The 16,488-nt window shown below is 37.3% G+C and overlaps 1 protein-coding gene across 1 annotated transcript; it reads left to right on the top strand.

Annotated features, from left to right (window-relative positions):
- Window positions 1-4,288: 4,288 nt before the first annotated feature.
- Window positions 4,289-10,307, top strand: ube2d1b (ubiquitin-conjugating enzyme E2D 1b). Its single transcript, XM_061095036.1, has 7 exons — window positions 4,289-4,468; window positions 6,041-6,104; window positions 6,410-6,441; window positions 7,820-7,897; window positions 8,159-8,264; window positions 9,037-9,130; window positions 9,222-10,307. The coding sequence occupies exons 1-7, from the start codon at window positions 4,445-4,447 to the stop codon at window positions 9,265-9,267; spliced, it is 444 nt and encodes a 147-aa protein (XP_060951019.1). The 5' UTR covers window positions 4,289-4,444; the 3' UTR covers window positions 9,268-10,307.
- Window positions 10,308-16,488: the final 6,181 nt, after the last annotated feature.

The following is a 16,488-nucleotide window of genomic DNA, read 5'->3' as shown; positions in this document are numbered from 1 at the left end:
AACGCCCAAAGAGCCACACACGTTTACGACACTCGCCTTGACTGTCGCAAAATATACCTTTTCATCCCTTTACGGCAGCACTGGGGACTTATTATCCAAAGAGACATAACCCCAACGGCCAACAAAATTAGATGCTCTCCAATAACAGGTTTATTTGTTCAATGGATCAGGTACAGTATAATGGATACAAGATCTAAAATAATAAACTTAAGGTGTATAAAAAAAAAAAATATGTCATGTCTTCATCCATCACATGCTCACTGAGTTTAGAACAGGGTGGTTTCTCCAACAAGGTAGAGTGAAGCAAAGCTACACATTGTTCATGAGGTATCGCTTCAAATCTCTCGAGCTGGGGACTAAATACAATGATTGTTCGTCTACATACTGCAATGCATATGACATAATCTGATTTAAGAATAACAAACACGATTGAATAGTTTTATTTGGTGGCTAAATGTTGCTGGAAGTTGAGAGTAGTTGTAAATCAGGGGGGAAAGTATAGATAGCAGCAAAATAATCACTACTTAGATTATTTTTTTTATCTTGGTTCAGCTGTGTCATATACCATTCAACACAGTTTATAGGCCCCTGTAATGCCCTAAAGGAGGATGTTAGTGTTTGATTTTCAAACTATGTAAAGGCACAGACACAACCTATAACTGTACAAAGTGTTGTGTGTGTCCTGTTTCAAATGATCTGATTCTGTGAACATGTAAATTGAAACAGTTTTATGAGATCATAATCTTACCAGAATGTCCAGAGATTCTCACTCTGACATTTACGTTCTCACATACAGCACCTTCCGAAAATGTCGGGAGATTTTCTGGGGAATATCTGGAGATTTTCAGGAGTTCATTGCATCTCTGATTTGAGATGATTTGACCAAAGCATAATGTTTTGAAAATGCTTGTTAGGCTTATCCCTGGCTAAGCGCAGTTCATTAGTATAAATTATTTACTTATTTATGTTAGAATTCAGAGAACAAAGGACCCAGTGTGCAAGACACAAAAGGTGATCACAAGTCGAATACACACAAACAATTTATCAACAATACTATTTACTAATTTTTATAGTTAGTTTAACAGTTTACAAAAAGTACAAGACCAACTACCTAAACTAAATTTTGGGGCAAGTGTCTAAGGGGAACCCAGTGTCCAGGTAAGGGGCATAGTGTCCTAGAGCAGGTGATTCATGGGAACCGACTCAAGTGTTGGTCCAGGGGGAGCTGAGGAGGAATCCGGGAAACGGTGTGGTTTAGCGGGACTGACAGATCAAGAAAACCAGTGTTTTCGAGTTGCTCAAGGTGATGATACCACAAGAGAAGTGCTCAGCACATTGCATTATAGGAGTTCCCCTAGCAGTAAAGGCCTATTTCAGCATAACTAAGGGATGGTTCAGGCCTCACCTGAGCCAGCTCTAACTATAAGCTGAAAATCAACATCATTAGTTCACTTACTTTATAACTTCAGGTTCCTGATATTATTTTTATAATATCCCTTTAGTAACTTAGAGTTAAAGTGTTAATTGACTCCGCACTGAGTGAACATACTCAAATTTTAAGTACTTTTGTGATATTACTGTGATCATAATTGCATGTGTAGCCCATATTATGACTTTATTAATATTTATCATTTAAATGTTATTTTATAATATAGAACTAGTATAAATTCTGTTGAAGCTACTCATCACTGATTTCGATAGAGGTTTTTTTAAGCATATTAGGCAGTGTCGGCACTCGCACACACACACACAGAGTCCAGCTGTGGCAGCCGGTTTCTTATGGCCTCTCAGCACCATTTGAACATCATGATGCTCTCTGAATTACAGCTTTATGTGAGGGACCATAAGCCTCTATTACAAGTTGGTTAGGATCATTACGCAGGAGACTGGATTTAAATCCACATGTCTGTCTCTGGTTTGTCTTTCTTGAGACTTTAAACTATTCATTGAACTCTGTATTGAATATATAAGACAAAACCAACTTTTCCCCACGCTATCATATTCAAAGTTTGATCCATAGATAATGAATAATAATAAGATATTAGATCTATTCACATAAAAACATACACACAAAATGCCATATTGTAACCTAACATTTCCAAGGAAATCTTTTAGGCACCATAGAGTCAGCTAAGTAGTAGTAAGGTAGAGTGGGACATCCAGTTTTCCTCTATGAGAATGTCTCTGACAGTTAGATTTCCAGCCTTTTCTCACATAACTCCAGATGAGTCCATGTCCCTAATTGCACTTAGAATTACACTTATCTCGTTCCTGTTATCACTTTAATTGGCTTTAAGTTCCATAAACAAAAATACGTAAACAGAATCCTGTGACCAGTAAACAGATCTGCTCTGTTTACAGGGAGATGCGGCGCTGTTCAGTCTGTTCTCTTGCTCATAACAACACAATGAGTGTTCATGCTGTAGGCCTACATTTGCCTTATATAACAAACCAGTAACACTATTCTGATTAGTCTTTATTTCAGTTTCTGTCTTTAAGTTAAATAAAGAGACCTAGATCTGGGTTTGTATAGTAATCATTTATTATTGTTATAAACCTGTGTTTTAACAAACCCAACAACTTGTATCATGATAGCGACACTCATCATAATCGTCACTATTGAGAACTAATCAAAAGAATTGTAATCATTAAAACAGAATCAAAAAATATATTTAGGTAACTAACAATCATGTGTATGTGTATCTCCCTCTCACACCTCTCTTTCTCTCTCTAGCTCAAACACACACTGCATCATAAAAAAACATGTGTTGTCCAAATGTTAATGAAGAGCCACAAATAGTTTGGAATATTGTCACAAATCTAAATGTTATGTGACAAAGCATTTTTTGATAAGGTCTCTGCAATGAAGTCACCTATAGATACACTTCACATGTAATGAATCCCTACAGGAAATCTCCATTCATTGGGATTACTTGGGCCTAACTGCAAACTCATACAAAGGCATTGAAGGAACTAGTGAGAAAAACAGGCTTACATGCAGACAAGATGACAAGCAGGCAAACAAGAATATAAACATGTTAAAGTAAAACTGGGAATATGATCCTCCGATAATAAACTTGTTAGAATCAAAAACGGCCCCTTTTCCCCTTTTATGTTCCAAAGTGTAATCATGTACAATATTATCGATAACAAATTGCCCATAAAACTGTGACAAAATGCCTGTTGAATGCTGTTTCCTTGTAATACAGCATGGCAATCGGAAGTTTTGTTTTAGGATGAATATGAATCCTGCTAACCAGTAGGATGCACATTAGAGTCTCACATCCAGTTTTCCCTCCTGAGAGTGTCTGTCATGGTGACATTTCCAGCCTCCTCCACTAATACTCCAGATGAGTCCATGTCCCTAATTGCACGACAATTACACTTATCTGTTGGAAAAAATCATGTTATCTCCCTAATTGGCCTAAAGTTCCATAAACACAAATCCATAAACATATGATGTAATGGATGGCTGAATGGGGGAGGTGTGGTACTGATAATACCAGCAAAGCCAATGTTGTAATGTTAACCATGGAAAACGTGTGGTAGATATATTTTAAAGGTTGTGACCACAGAAGAGTAAATCACAGCACATGTTTGCTGTCAAGAGAGAATTATTAATTTTCGAAACCATGCCTTGTACATTTGAGCGAGCAATGACAACACTTTGGTTAAGTCCCTGACAGTGAAGGGACTGAAGTTTGAGTTATAGCTTTGGAATTTTCCTCATGTGTCAAAAGGCAAACAAAATGGTTATAGTAATAATACTCATTCTCACAACTTTATCGTACTCTATTTTTTTATTTTAAAATTGAAAAGACATTCAAAAGTTTTTTTTAACATTTAATCATTTAAACCATTTTGTTAGTTTGGAAAACACATAAGCATTTTTTTCTTCCAGATTTCAGGTCTTTCAGCTATTCCAAACATCAAAGGATGTTTATGTATTAATGAAGGCTGTAGGTTTACATAAGTGTAATTTTAGACATATTTGATGCAGCAGTAAATCTGAACACTGAGTTCTTATCATCCAGTCATTTTAGAGAATGAGTCTATTGGAAGTCATCTACACTTTTTAGTTTGGTTATTATGTTGTTATGTCCACTTATTACGTGTGTTACTCATAATCACCTTTTAACCAAAATATAAAGGAACCTTTAAAGGAACTATGTAGGAAATACTATCAAGCCAATGTTACTCCTGAATGTCTATTCCTGGGCTATTACACGTCAGATGCAAATGCAATATTCGGAACTACGTTTCCCATGATCCATTTCGAATTAGCAACCGTAAACAGAAGAAAGCGGAAACAAAGAGGGTTTTATTAAACACAAACACAGCCCTGGTTGTAGATGTACTGAAGTAGTCAGGGGGGAAACACCAGACTTTGACTTCTCCGGCGATAAAACTGAAAGTGAGCTGAGAAGAGAACTACACCATCAACATGGCGCTGAAGAGAATTCAGAAGGTAAGTTTCACTAGCTGCTTTTCTGTTGTCAGCTAATGGTAGCCAAATAGCCCAGCAGTTATTTTCATGGTAAAGGTTTATTCATAAAGATTCACACACTGTCCTTACATTAAAACAATTTCCAATGAGCTATGTGACGATTGTGGAAGTTTGTGTCTGCTGACACGTCCCACAACATCCACAACGACCACTTCAAAGTTTCCTGTTAGCTCGCTAACAGCTAGCACAGTTAGCTTCGTAAATCCCCCGTGTATCAGCTTCCATGGCTGCTGTCACTGTTTTAAATGTCACTGTGGAGTCTTCTGTCTTGTCTACAAACAACAACCCTCCTGTATTTCACAACGCCTTTCGGTTCTTTAGGGTTTAAGAGGCAGGTAATGCTGACAGAGGAACTGTCTGGATAGAATATCAGTATTAGACCAACACCACAGAAGCGTCAGGCTTCTCTCCACTTTACCACAAGTCCGCACGAAGCTCGGCATTAGCATAGGAATGTGTGCAATATACTGTAATGATGCAATAACACCAGAGGCGGCAAAGGTACACACACTCTTTACTCAAGTAGAAGAACAGATACTTGTGTAAAAATGGACTGCAGCCTCTGAGTAAAAATACTCAGAGTTACCACACTTGTTCTTAGAAGTTTCCCATCTCAGGCTTCATCAACTCAGATTTCAGTTAGTCTTGTCAGAGTTCGTTAATGCTGCTTTGCTCAACAGGCCCCTGGGAGTGGCTGGCAAGCAAGACAGGGGTAGTATAGCGAGATGCACATCAACTTAACTTTAGCCTCACAGACGAGAACACACATTTATTTGAATGCTGTTCCTGCAATTTACTCATTTTAGATCAGTGTATTCATCATTGCAACTCAGCCTGTGGTAAACAGTGTGATAAAATCCTCCATGGCCCTAATGTCTTAGACAATGCTGATATTTGAGATCTTAACTCAGAGTTATCTTACTACTGCAGTGAAATGTGGTCGAGAGCAGTCAGAGCACCAGACAAAGTTAGCTGACTGTCACTTCAGATCATTCATTCTCACACATCCTGGACAAGCCACTGTCCATCATAGTCCTCGCATAACCAGACACTCACAGCTACAGAAAATTTGAAGTATCCAGTTTACCTGGGTCTTTGAACTGTCGGAGAAACACTGAGTAACAGAGATTTATTGTCGTCAGGCTCAAACCCTGTACTTTTTTACTGTGAGATGACAGTGCCAACCACTTTACCACCTGCTATCCCTGAATTGATTTATTTTATTGTTTGTCTGTATCATGTGGTATACAGTGGAGTCTTGAGTTTTCTGGCTTCTGTGATGAAATAGAAACAAAACAGTGTATACATTATCAGCATTGATCACTATGCCTATGCTAATAACAAAGACTTTACTAAGAGAAACCAACACCTACAGTCACAGGCATCACCAGGTAGAACAAGGGGGGGGGGGGGGGGCGACAATAATTTAATTGAAAAGAAAAAGTGAAATTTATTTGTTATTGTAATGAGAATCTCAATGAGAAATCTGTTCATTAGAATAGCTAACTGCAGTATTTCTGCTGTGTTGACCAGGAGCTGCAGGACCTGGAAAGAGACCCTCCTGCACAGTGCTCTGCTGGACCAGTTGGTGATGACTGTGAGTACAGACGTACACACACACACACACACACACACACACACACACACAAACACATTTGAAAATAAACTCTTGAAACTTGTAACTTGAAGGCATGCATTGTGGGCAGCTGCAGCTCCACTAGACAGAAAATAGGTAGTTGAAAAGGAGTTGGAAACTTTATTTTGGTATATCAAGAAGTAGAGCCGTCTTTATAAACAGTAATTTTTTAAAATGGATTTATTATGAGTGATGAACATTGTGTCTGTGACATGTAAAGCTTAAATTCTTCTGTATTTCTCTGTTTCTCCCTTAATTGCCTCTAGTGTTTCATTGGCAGGCGACCATTATGGGTCCAGTGAGTATAATTTATGTCTTTCAGTCCTCTCATATAGAATCTTGTGCTGCATTTATTATCTATATGGACATAGATCGTTTACCATTGTTTCAATAGCCTACACTAAACTCCATTACCTCCAGCAATTATTTAAATTTACATAATTCAATGTCTTAATGTTTCTGAAGTTAAAGCATAGAATAAATAAATCGTTATTGATTTTTGCTTCATTGAATGGTCTTGTAGAACCAAACGTAATCTAAGTGTTTGTCTCATTCAGGTGTTGAAAACACTTCTTGTTTTTTCCTTAAGTAGATCAAACAGTGTTCAGAAAGTTGGTCCCAACACTGTTACACAAGTTGCACTGTCAGGTTCATTTACTTTCACCTTGTGCCCAGTTCACATCAAAGCAGCTGTATGAGGTTAAAGGGATAGTTCACCGAAAGATGAAAATTCACTCATTATCTACCCACCATTATGTTTATGGAGGGCTGGGTGAAGTGTTTGAGTCCACAAAACACTTTAGGAGTCTCAGGGGTAAACGGTGTTTCTGCCAAAGTAAAGTCTTCTTCAGATGTAATAAAAAAACAGGTGGACATTTTTAAGCCTAAATGTCCACTCTCAGAATTTGAGATGCTAGCGGACGTAGCCACACTAACACGCGTGCCAAGAGTGTATGTGGTGTTCCTGAGTGCCCGTGTGTACTTGAACGTGCCTCCAAGGAGGCTATCAGAGTACATTAAGGCTAAAAATATGGTGTATACAACGCCGAAGAGTAGAATATGACACCTCAACTGGAATTGATCATAGTAAACTATGAAGCACAGCTATCCTGTCATAGAGTAGAAACATTCTGGTTCAAACTTATAACAAGCCACATATTGATCAGTCAAGTTAAAGAATTAAGTCATTGTCCCTACACAAATGTTATGGTCTAAAATACACTTTACAGCAAAGTAACAAGTATTAACAAGCCCACAGTTCAATGTTACCAAAATCAGGAGAATCATTTTTCCGTAAATTATACAATTTATTGTAGAAGGAATGAGTCACTTTAATTTATTTTCAAATATTTTAACAGTTATTAACCAAACAATTACCAATAACGGTTTCCAGTTATATATAAAGTGAAAAATGATAACGGGGATCTCATCAATGTTTTTTACTAATGGAACACATAGTCTGAACAACAAAAGTTATATTATAATAACGATATAAAAGTAAATAAAGTTATGTCTTTATCAGGTTCTGATGCAGATTTATTTGAATTAATTACCAATGGATCTTTCAACATTGTGTTTGAACTTATTTAGATACTTCAGTCAGTGTTTTGGTTCGGGCTGACTGATTTAGTGGGAAATGTTTTTCTGACAGAAATGTTCACATGTCTTTACACCAGGGTGATAGTCCATACCAAGGAGGAGTTTTCTTTCTCACAATCCACTTCCCCACCGACTACCCATTCAAGCCACCAAAGGTAAGAAGTGCTGTGGTTACTCCAAGCTTTGTCCTGTGAGAGATTATAGAGATTATATCCTACAAATTGTATGTTCCATGACTATCCATCTCAATCTAGCTGTATGATGAAATTATACTAGCTTGAGCCTGAATGGGTAGCTTCACTTTGATCCTTAATGTAGTGTATATTATTTTATGTGAAACTAATTGTTGTGGCTCAGAACCTAATGAACATAAGTACACTAGTACCATCTGAATAAATATGTTATTTTTTTTACAGGTAGCATTTACAACAAAGATTTATCACCCAAATATTAACAGCAATGGCAGTATTTGTTTGGACATTCTCCGTTCACAGTGGTCTCCAGCACTAACACTGTCGAAAGGTAATTATAGTCTGCTCTCTTTATATTTGATTCTGGATGCCTTTTATATTTGATGTTAAACATTCTGAATGGCTTTGTTGTTGAAATAAGCCATGTTCACACTACACGACTGCACCATTGGTGTCATGTGATTCGGGTTCTGGCAGTTAATGTGAATTCATATTAAACGACTGACTGGGGTGTGTGACAGGGCATCTGGCACTACACCGTCTTTCAACAGGATAAACCCTGACTGATATGTCTGGTTTCCAAACTACATTTGATCATGAAGAGACACACTGAGTGTGTCTCTTTTATAAATTGTAATAATTGTATTTATTTATTAGGGAAAATAGCGTAATATTTAACTAATTGCTTTGATAATATACACTTAAATGTTTTATACTTTGTGTGGCTCATACTCAAACCGGGCCTACTACCAAATTTCTTTCTTTATTACTTCACATCAAAGCCACTACCTCTACATACCACCATCACCCCATACTGAGCTCTGATATGCTGTAGATGTTACCATTTTTCTTGATATGTATCTGCTTGAAATCTAGACTGAGGAAGCGTATGTGTCAGAAAGCCTTCAAATCACATCTTTGAAGATTTCACAGATAGCGATTGGCGTCTGCCAATCAAACGCTGTTTGTGTGTTTGTTTTGTTGTTGAGTTCCAAAATTTGTTGACAAGTGGAAAACAGCTAAATATCGTGTAATGTGTGCACAAGGCATTCCTTGCATAAATATTCTTTATCTTAATGTTATTTTGTGTCCCTTCATTTCAGTTTTATTGTCCATATGTTCGTTGATCTGTGATCCAAACCCAGATGACCCCTTAGTTCCAGACATAGCTCAAATGTACAAGAACGACAAAGAAAGGTGAGTGTGCACACAGGCTCAGATGAGACTTCTTTTTCTGCTTATATCTTCAGTGCTGTCGTGAGGTGACCGCGTTCTTTTCTCTCCTCAGATACAACAAACTAGCAAAAGAATGGACCAACAAGTATGCCATGTAAAGAAAATAATAATATCCAAGAGAAGAAGAAAAAGAACATGCTGAAGTCACAACACACTGTAAATTATAGTATTAAATCCTGAAGTAAAAGCTCCCATCTAACTATAATGTCATTGTTATTAACCTGACATACTGTATAGATCATTTATTTTTAATGGAAGCAGACAGTTCACTTTGAGCAAATAAGATTTCCTGTGGTCATTCAATAGAAATTTGGGATGGTTTTCTTTATTTATAATTCACATTGATATTACAAACTGCTTAACAACTGCCTTTATTTTAAGTAAACCTAGTGACTTGCAGGACAGAAATCCCACTGCATGATGTTTAGCAATATGACAGGAGCTGAGTAGCAGACCAGCAGGATTACGTAAACTGCGCCATACCTGGAAAATCCCAGCTTCACTCTCTGCTGCTTCCATCAACAGCTTGCAGGAACCACAATTGACCATGGGAATACTGACAAGTGGATACCAAATAAGTAAACCCCAGATTTTTACACATGTCTGTAAATCATATAAATACTGACATAATATCTTTTTTTTAAAAACACCTTCAGCTTTATGTTGTGGCTGATGGACATTCTTGATGAGGTGTTTTGCATCTTGTTACAGCTGAGTGAAAGAATGTACTGTTGCAGTTCCTCTAAAAATGGAAGCAATTACAAGTCATTTAATATGATGTTCTTCATCTTGTATTATTATTATTAAAATCATCTGGAACTATCTAACAGTTTTATTATTTTCAATAAGAGTCATCACAAAATATATCTTACAAACTGTACTCTTTTTTTTTCTTTCCCTGGGAGAAGCTGTGACATTGGATTTTTGTTGGATTTACACAGGTACATAGATCAGATTTTTAACCCAGTCAAACGTACTCCTAAGGGTTGAACATGCTCTTCTGTTCATATCTATCTGTGCTATAGAAAGGGTAAAAAATTATTTTTCTGTTCTTGTGTAAACAGTCTGTCACTTGTATCTGATGCCCCTGTGGCACCTTTTGTACTGAATAAAAGAATGGTACGGTTTTTTATCATGACTATGGTCTATACATTTTTATCACAGTGCATTTTGTATCTTTATATGATCTTGTTGTCTTGACATGGTCTGATTTATTGATGATATTTTTTGGGGTAACTTAGATGATGACGCAAGCATTAATTTGGCACAAAAGTTTAGTCATAAATACCTATAGGAAAAACGATAGTAAACATGAATTACCTTGAAACCATTTTTTTCTTTGGGGTGGGGCATTCATAAGAAGCATAAAAGCAAACTTAAAATGTCTTCAAACTGGATTTGATCAAGATCAATCAATCAAATTTTATTTGGACAGGCCATATTCACAAATCTCAATTAGTCTCATACGGCTTAACAAGGTGCGATATCCAAAAAAACCTAGAAACCTCAGAGAGAGCCACATGAGAGGGATCCCTCTCCCAGGATGCAAAGAAGTGCAGTAGATGTAGCGTGTAAATGAAAACATCAAATAATAGAAGAGAGAACAGCATCATGTTGTTATAATAATAATTATGGATATAAAGATGTTATTGGTAGCAACGATTCATGCCCTAACTATAGGATTTATAAAAAAGGAACGTTTTAAGTTTAACCTTGAATGTAGAGATGGTTTCCGCCTCCCAAACCCAGAGTAGGAGCTGGTTCCACAGGAGAGGAGCGTAGTAGCTGAAGGCTCTATACCTCCCATTCTACTATTACAGACTCTAGGAACCACAAGCGGGCCTGTATTTTGGGAGCGAAGTGATCTATTGGGACAATACGGTGTTTTGAGCTCTTTGATATATGAAGGAGCTTGATTGTTAAGGGCTTTGTATGTGAGGAGTAGGATCTTGAATTCTATTTGAATTTTAAATGGAGTAAAACGTTCTGGGTCAACCAGGCCTTGATGTTCTTGAGAGATTCCTGAAGTGATAGATCGATCGGGCTTCATAGATATGTACAGCTGGGTGTCATCTACGTAACATTGGAAGTGTACGTGGTACTTTCTGATGATGTGTGCTGGGATGATGTGAGTGGGGTTTTAAAGCAGAGGTTTAATAACCGCTACCTTAAAAGCTTGTGGTACGTAGACGGTTAACAAGTAAGTTGTTAGCTTGGAGGGTGAAAATAGTGAACTCAGTTTACAAACCTATATTATAGACAAGTGCTCCAAATATAGCTCTGGTGCTTCAGGTGGTTCTATGGTTTCTTTACTAGAAAATCTATCTGTGCTACTTATGGGGAGGACAATGGTTATAATTTTGTTAGTAAAGAATCTCATGAAATCATTGCTTCTTTGAGTTCGAGTAATAGATTGATTAGTAGAGCTATGACTCTCTGCCAGCCTGGCTACAGTGCTGAATAGAAACCTGGGGTTGTTCTTATTTTCTTCTATTGATAATAAATAATAGGAGGGTCTGGCATTTCAGAGTGCTTTCTTAATTTATCAGGCTATCTTTCAAGGCTAGGTGAAAATCATCATGGCTTGTGGAATGCCCCTTCTCTCCGGCTTCCATGATGTCTGTTTTAAAACACTTGTTATTTATACCATGAAGCTAATCTCCTCTGATTTATTTAAAATTACAAATGAACCATAACCGTTTCAAATTAAATATATTTAAAAAAAATAAATTAAATTAAATTAAATAAAATAATTAACTTAAAATAAATAAAAACATTTTTTTTTAAATTGCGCACATCATGCGCAGAAACCTACTGCGCACATCCTGCGCAGAAGCCCATTGCGCACATCCTGCGCAGAAGCCCACTGCGCACATCCTGTGCAGAAGCCCACTGCGCACATCCTGCGCAGAAACCTACTGCGCACATCCTGCGCAGAAGCCCATTGCGCAGGAATTGCGCGTGCAGGTTTTTTTTAATTTTTCTCTTTATATTTAATTGATTAAAATTTACATAGTGTTATATATTTTGCAATTAATAGGTGATTGAAATTCTGCCAATTTTAAGAGTTCAGTATATTGCTTGCACGAAGATAAGAAAGATTGGGATTGACCCGCGACGTTTTTGCTGAAGAACGCCACTGTACCCACTAGGCCAAACCGCCTGCTGACTCCCGTGAGGAACTAAGCACCCTAAGAAGATGGACAAATTATTGTGTGTGTGTCCGTGTCATTCTAAGCTGCTTCTTATACACACTTCAGAAAAAATATTTTCTCTTTACTACCTTACTTAAAAGTTACTTTTATATTTTTGGATTTTAGATACTGGAGGATTTAACATGCTTTAAAAACCTATTGTTAGAGAACAACCCAGTAGTTTCCAAACTTGTCTTCTGACGCCTTACAAGAATCACAGTCTTGCGACTGCTTGTTTCCATGTGATGTCCTGAGGCTGCCCCCTGCTGGCTGCTGGGTTCCTCTGCTGCTCTTGCTTGGTTTGTGCAGCTTGTGATTAACTAAAGCTGTCCATAAAAGAAAATCTTTATTATCTTTCAAGGGCAATTTGATGTACAACCAGCAACCAGTGTACAACAAAAATAAACCAATATATACAATGTAAATAAAACACAATATAAAAACCCTGTAGACTAAGTAGCAGGGGAAAATGAGCTTTTAATAAATTAATTGATAAGTCAACCAACAGAAAATTACCCGTCAACTATTTAGATATTCTAGAAACATTTCATTCTACTTTTAATTGAATGTTGCGTTTCTAATTATTAATAATGTTGGTAACATTTCCTTGATAAATGTGTGGAGGTTTTATTACCTCTGCTAAGGAGGTTATGTTTTCACCTCTGATTTGTGTAATAAACTACTGGACCAATAACCACAAAACTTGGTAGAAGGAAGCTGCATGGATCAGAGATGAACCTGTACGGCTCTGTTGAGCTCTACTGAGTGCCAGTTTAGTGAATGAATCTGGATTCCTCTCTCAAAAAACATTTCCCCCCCCCACAGGGTTTGTAGTGTGAAGCTAATGCGGTGTTTTATAAAGATGTGATCGAAAACGTCAGACCAAGTGAATCCACTTTATTTCAGTATGAACAGAAAAAAAAGAAGGGAGTTTCATTTAACCGTTAGCAGCAGGACATACTACTGGATTTTCCCTCTCATACCATGAAGGTTACTCTATCTCTTCAGTTACTAATAAAGCTCTGTTCAGTTAGACATAGGGTTGCAAAATTCCGGGAATATTCAAAGTTGGAAACTTTCCATGGGAATTAACGGGAATTAACGGGAATATACGGGAATTAACGGGAATAAACGGGAATATACGGGAATAACAGGAATAAACTGGAAATGTTGTGGGTAATTTATAGTAACTGTATTTACCTTGTCATATACAGACATAAATATAAACATTTTGTTTTGTCATAGGCTGATTTGAGCCCTGAGGAAACTTTGGGCACTTCTGCATCGTTGTGTCATTCTTAACATAGGTCTTTGCACAGTATTTGCAAATGTACACAGCCTTTCCTTCTACATTGGATGGGGTGAAATGTCTCCACACATGAGATAGTGCATGTGGCATTTTTCTGTAGATAAGATGAGAAAAAAGTTTGTAAAAACACACTAATGCAATGCCAGAGATATAAATAGTTAGCCAAACAATTGGAATCTTCTGTAAACATATTTTATAATTGATGGATAAATTTATGGAAATAGGCTAGATGAACAGATGAACAATCCTCAATCAGCATGCTAATATATTTTCCACAGTAATATCATCGAAACTTACCTGACTAGTCCTGCACACTACAGCAGGCCTCAATAGCCCTGCTGTAGTGTGCAGGATTCTGGGAATTATCTGTGCATGTGATGGAAGAATGCACAGTGGAGAGTTGACACTCAACATGCAGCGTGTGCTGCATTCCATACATCTTTAAAATAGAGTTTTGAATGATGTTTTCTTGCTCAGCGTTTAATTTGCATAGTTTTTTTTTTTTTTCAAAATTCACAAAATTCCCGAGCTAAACTTCCCATGGAAAGTTTCCGGAAAGTTTTTCCGGAAATTTACCGGAAACTTTCCGCCCCTTTGCAACCCTGGTTAGAGACACAAAGGGATATGAACTGGGGTTAATGAAAATGCAAGAGAATTCAAAACCAACACAAATTAGTCCTCCCCAAGTGACACCAAGTTTTACTCAACCTGCGTCCCTGAAATTCAAGTATGTGTCCCTTCTGTATTTCCAAAAACACTTTTAGCATTTTTAAAAAAAACACTGGCATGAAAATGAATTAAACATGGTCACTACAGGGGTATATCAGGCAGTCCATGCCCAACATACTATATAATATTGCCATCTTTCTGCAGCAGGAACCTGAGAAACGTGATTGCATAACACATCAGTATCATTACTTAGGTTTCCATGGCTGTGACCAAACAGCTGCACTCCAGTTGTTGTCCTGAATGAGCTTTGCTAATGAAAGAATACTGCATAGTCACATGCAGTATGCGTTGAGAGCACAGCATCCTGGTTTAAATGGTACTATCAACACATCTCCTTTGGTACTCTGTGTGCAACAAGTTTACTGTGTCAGGGTGAAAATTAAAATTAATTACACATGCAGTGTAATTATTTTTGTATTTTTATACTTTTGTACTTACAGGAGAAAACTTACGTCAAAGTCATATGCATGATGGGTACCCAGTTGTAGCCATGGTGGATACTTGTGTATTCAAAACAAATGAGATGTTAAAAGACCTACCTCGAACATAAGTAACCGTCAAGTAGATAAACTACAGGTCTATTAGAAGAATTTAGATAAACCATTAATATTAGAAGAAGAAAATTTCCTTCTCAAACTTCTCTGTTTACACCTTAATCATAATATAGCTTAAAAACCCAAAGCAAAGAATTAAATCATTTCAACATACATCAGTAGACATTCAATTATCTGAAAAAGTTTTAATAAAACATGCACTTATCAAAGTGTAGGTGTGCTATGTCTTGAAAAACAGCTTCAGATTCCTATCACTTGCGCACATGTACCAACTTTCTGAAGTATGAATTACGAAATGTGAGAATGGATTTTAAAAAAAGAACTTTACTTGTGTAACAGTGCATTGTATATAGGTGCATCATTGTCACCTGTATAGCCAGTTACAGTTTTGAAGTGTAATATTGAATTAGCTTGGACCCCTACAGAATGTTTGTATTAAACTATGAAATGGTCTCAATCTCCTTATTTGCCTTTCTTCAATGTTTCTTCTCCCTCTCCCTCTCTCCCTATCTCAGCAGCAAAATGACAGGCTGGAGGCGGGATCACATCAGAAACCATGCAGCGAATCCAGCCAGAGCAGCAATCCATGTCGCAAACAGAATCTGTCCCGTTGGGTGTCGGAGGTCGGCCATGGCGAGTTGACTGGCATATGCCGTTCCACTCGACGCAGCTGGATGCACAAAAAGAGAAAAACAAACCTTGACAACAACAACCTCAGAACAGTTCCTCATAGCAGCATGATGCATACAAAGAGAAGTATAAAGACCTTCTCATTTTGGCAGCATAGTAGGGACATTTGCTGATGTCACCATCCGTGGCTCCGTGGACAGACAAGCCAGCATGTAAAACATCCTCCTGGATGGGCTCCCTGTGAGAACAGACACGCTGCGGTGACAGACAGTTAGATTCAAAGATGAATCAAAAAAAGATTAAATTATCAGGTGCACAATTCAGAAAGCACCGCAAAGTAGAGGAGGAGAAGAAAGAACAGTATAGAGGTAACTATCAGTACAGCTGATTTCAGACTTCAGACACTATATTTTTTGTAATATATTTTTATTGTTTTTTATAGCTTACAATTTTGTCTGCCTGTGTGTGCATGGATCCAAGCTCACAGAGGCATCTGAGACAATGAAATGGCAGATTTAATCGCTAACAATCTTTAAAACAGGAAACAGTTATGGAGGCAGCTTTCAGTAAACTGAAGGACGACATATCGCATAAATAAAAAGTGGGAGTAAAAAAAACAAAAGGCAAAAACCACAGAGAGCAAACAGTCATATCAGGGTTAAGATTAGGACACAGGATTAAACAAAACAATGCATTAAATTGGGAATCAGCCATCAGGACAGTGTGAATGTTGCTTCGGGGACGAGACTTTGGATGTATGGATCTCATCTTTCAGATATATAAAACAGAAACAGAAAAGCTACAGAAGGAGCTGAGGAAATGTGGGATGGAGCTGTTAAATCTGAAGAATCTTCTGTTCTAAGGAAGGGAAATATAAAGTATTGTTAGAGTTTTTAAAAGAAA

Source organism: Limanda limanda, chromosome 21, assembly GCF_963576545.1.
Source record: "Limanda limanda chromosome 21, fLimLim1.1, whole genome shotgun sequence".
NCBI classification, from domain to species: Eukaryota; Metazoa; Chordata; class Actinopteri; order Pleuronectiformes; family Pleuronectidae; genus Limanda; species Limanda limanda.
The sequence above is the reverse complement of the archived record's forward strand: the minus strand, read 5'-3'. Positions and strand labels throughout refer to the sequence as shown.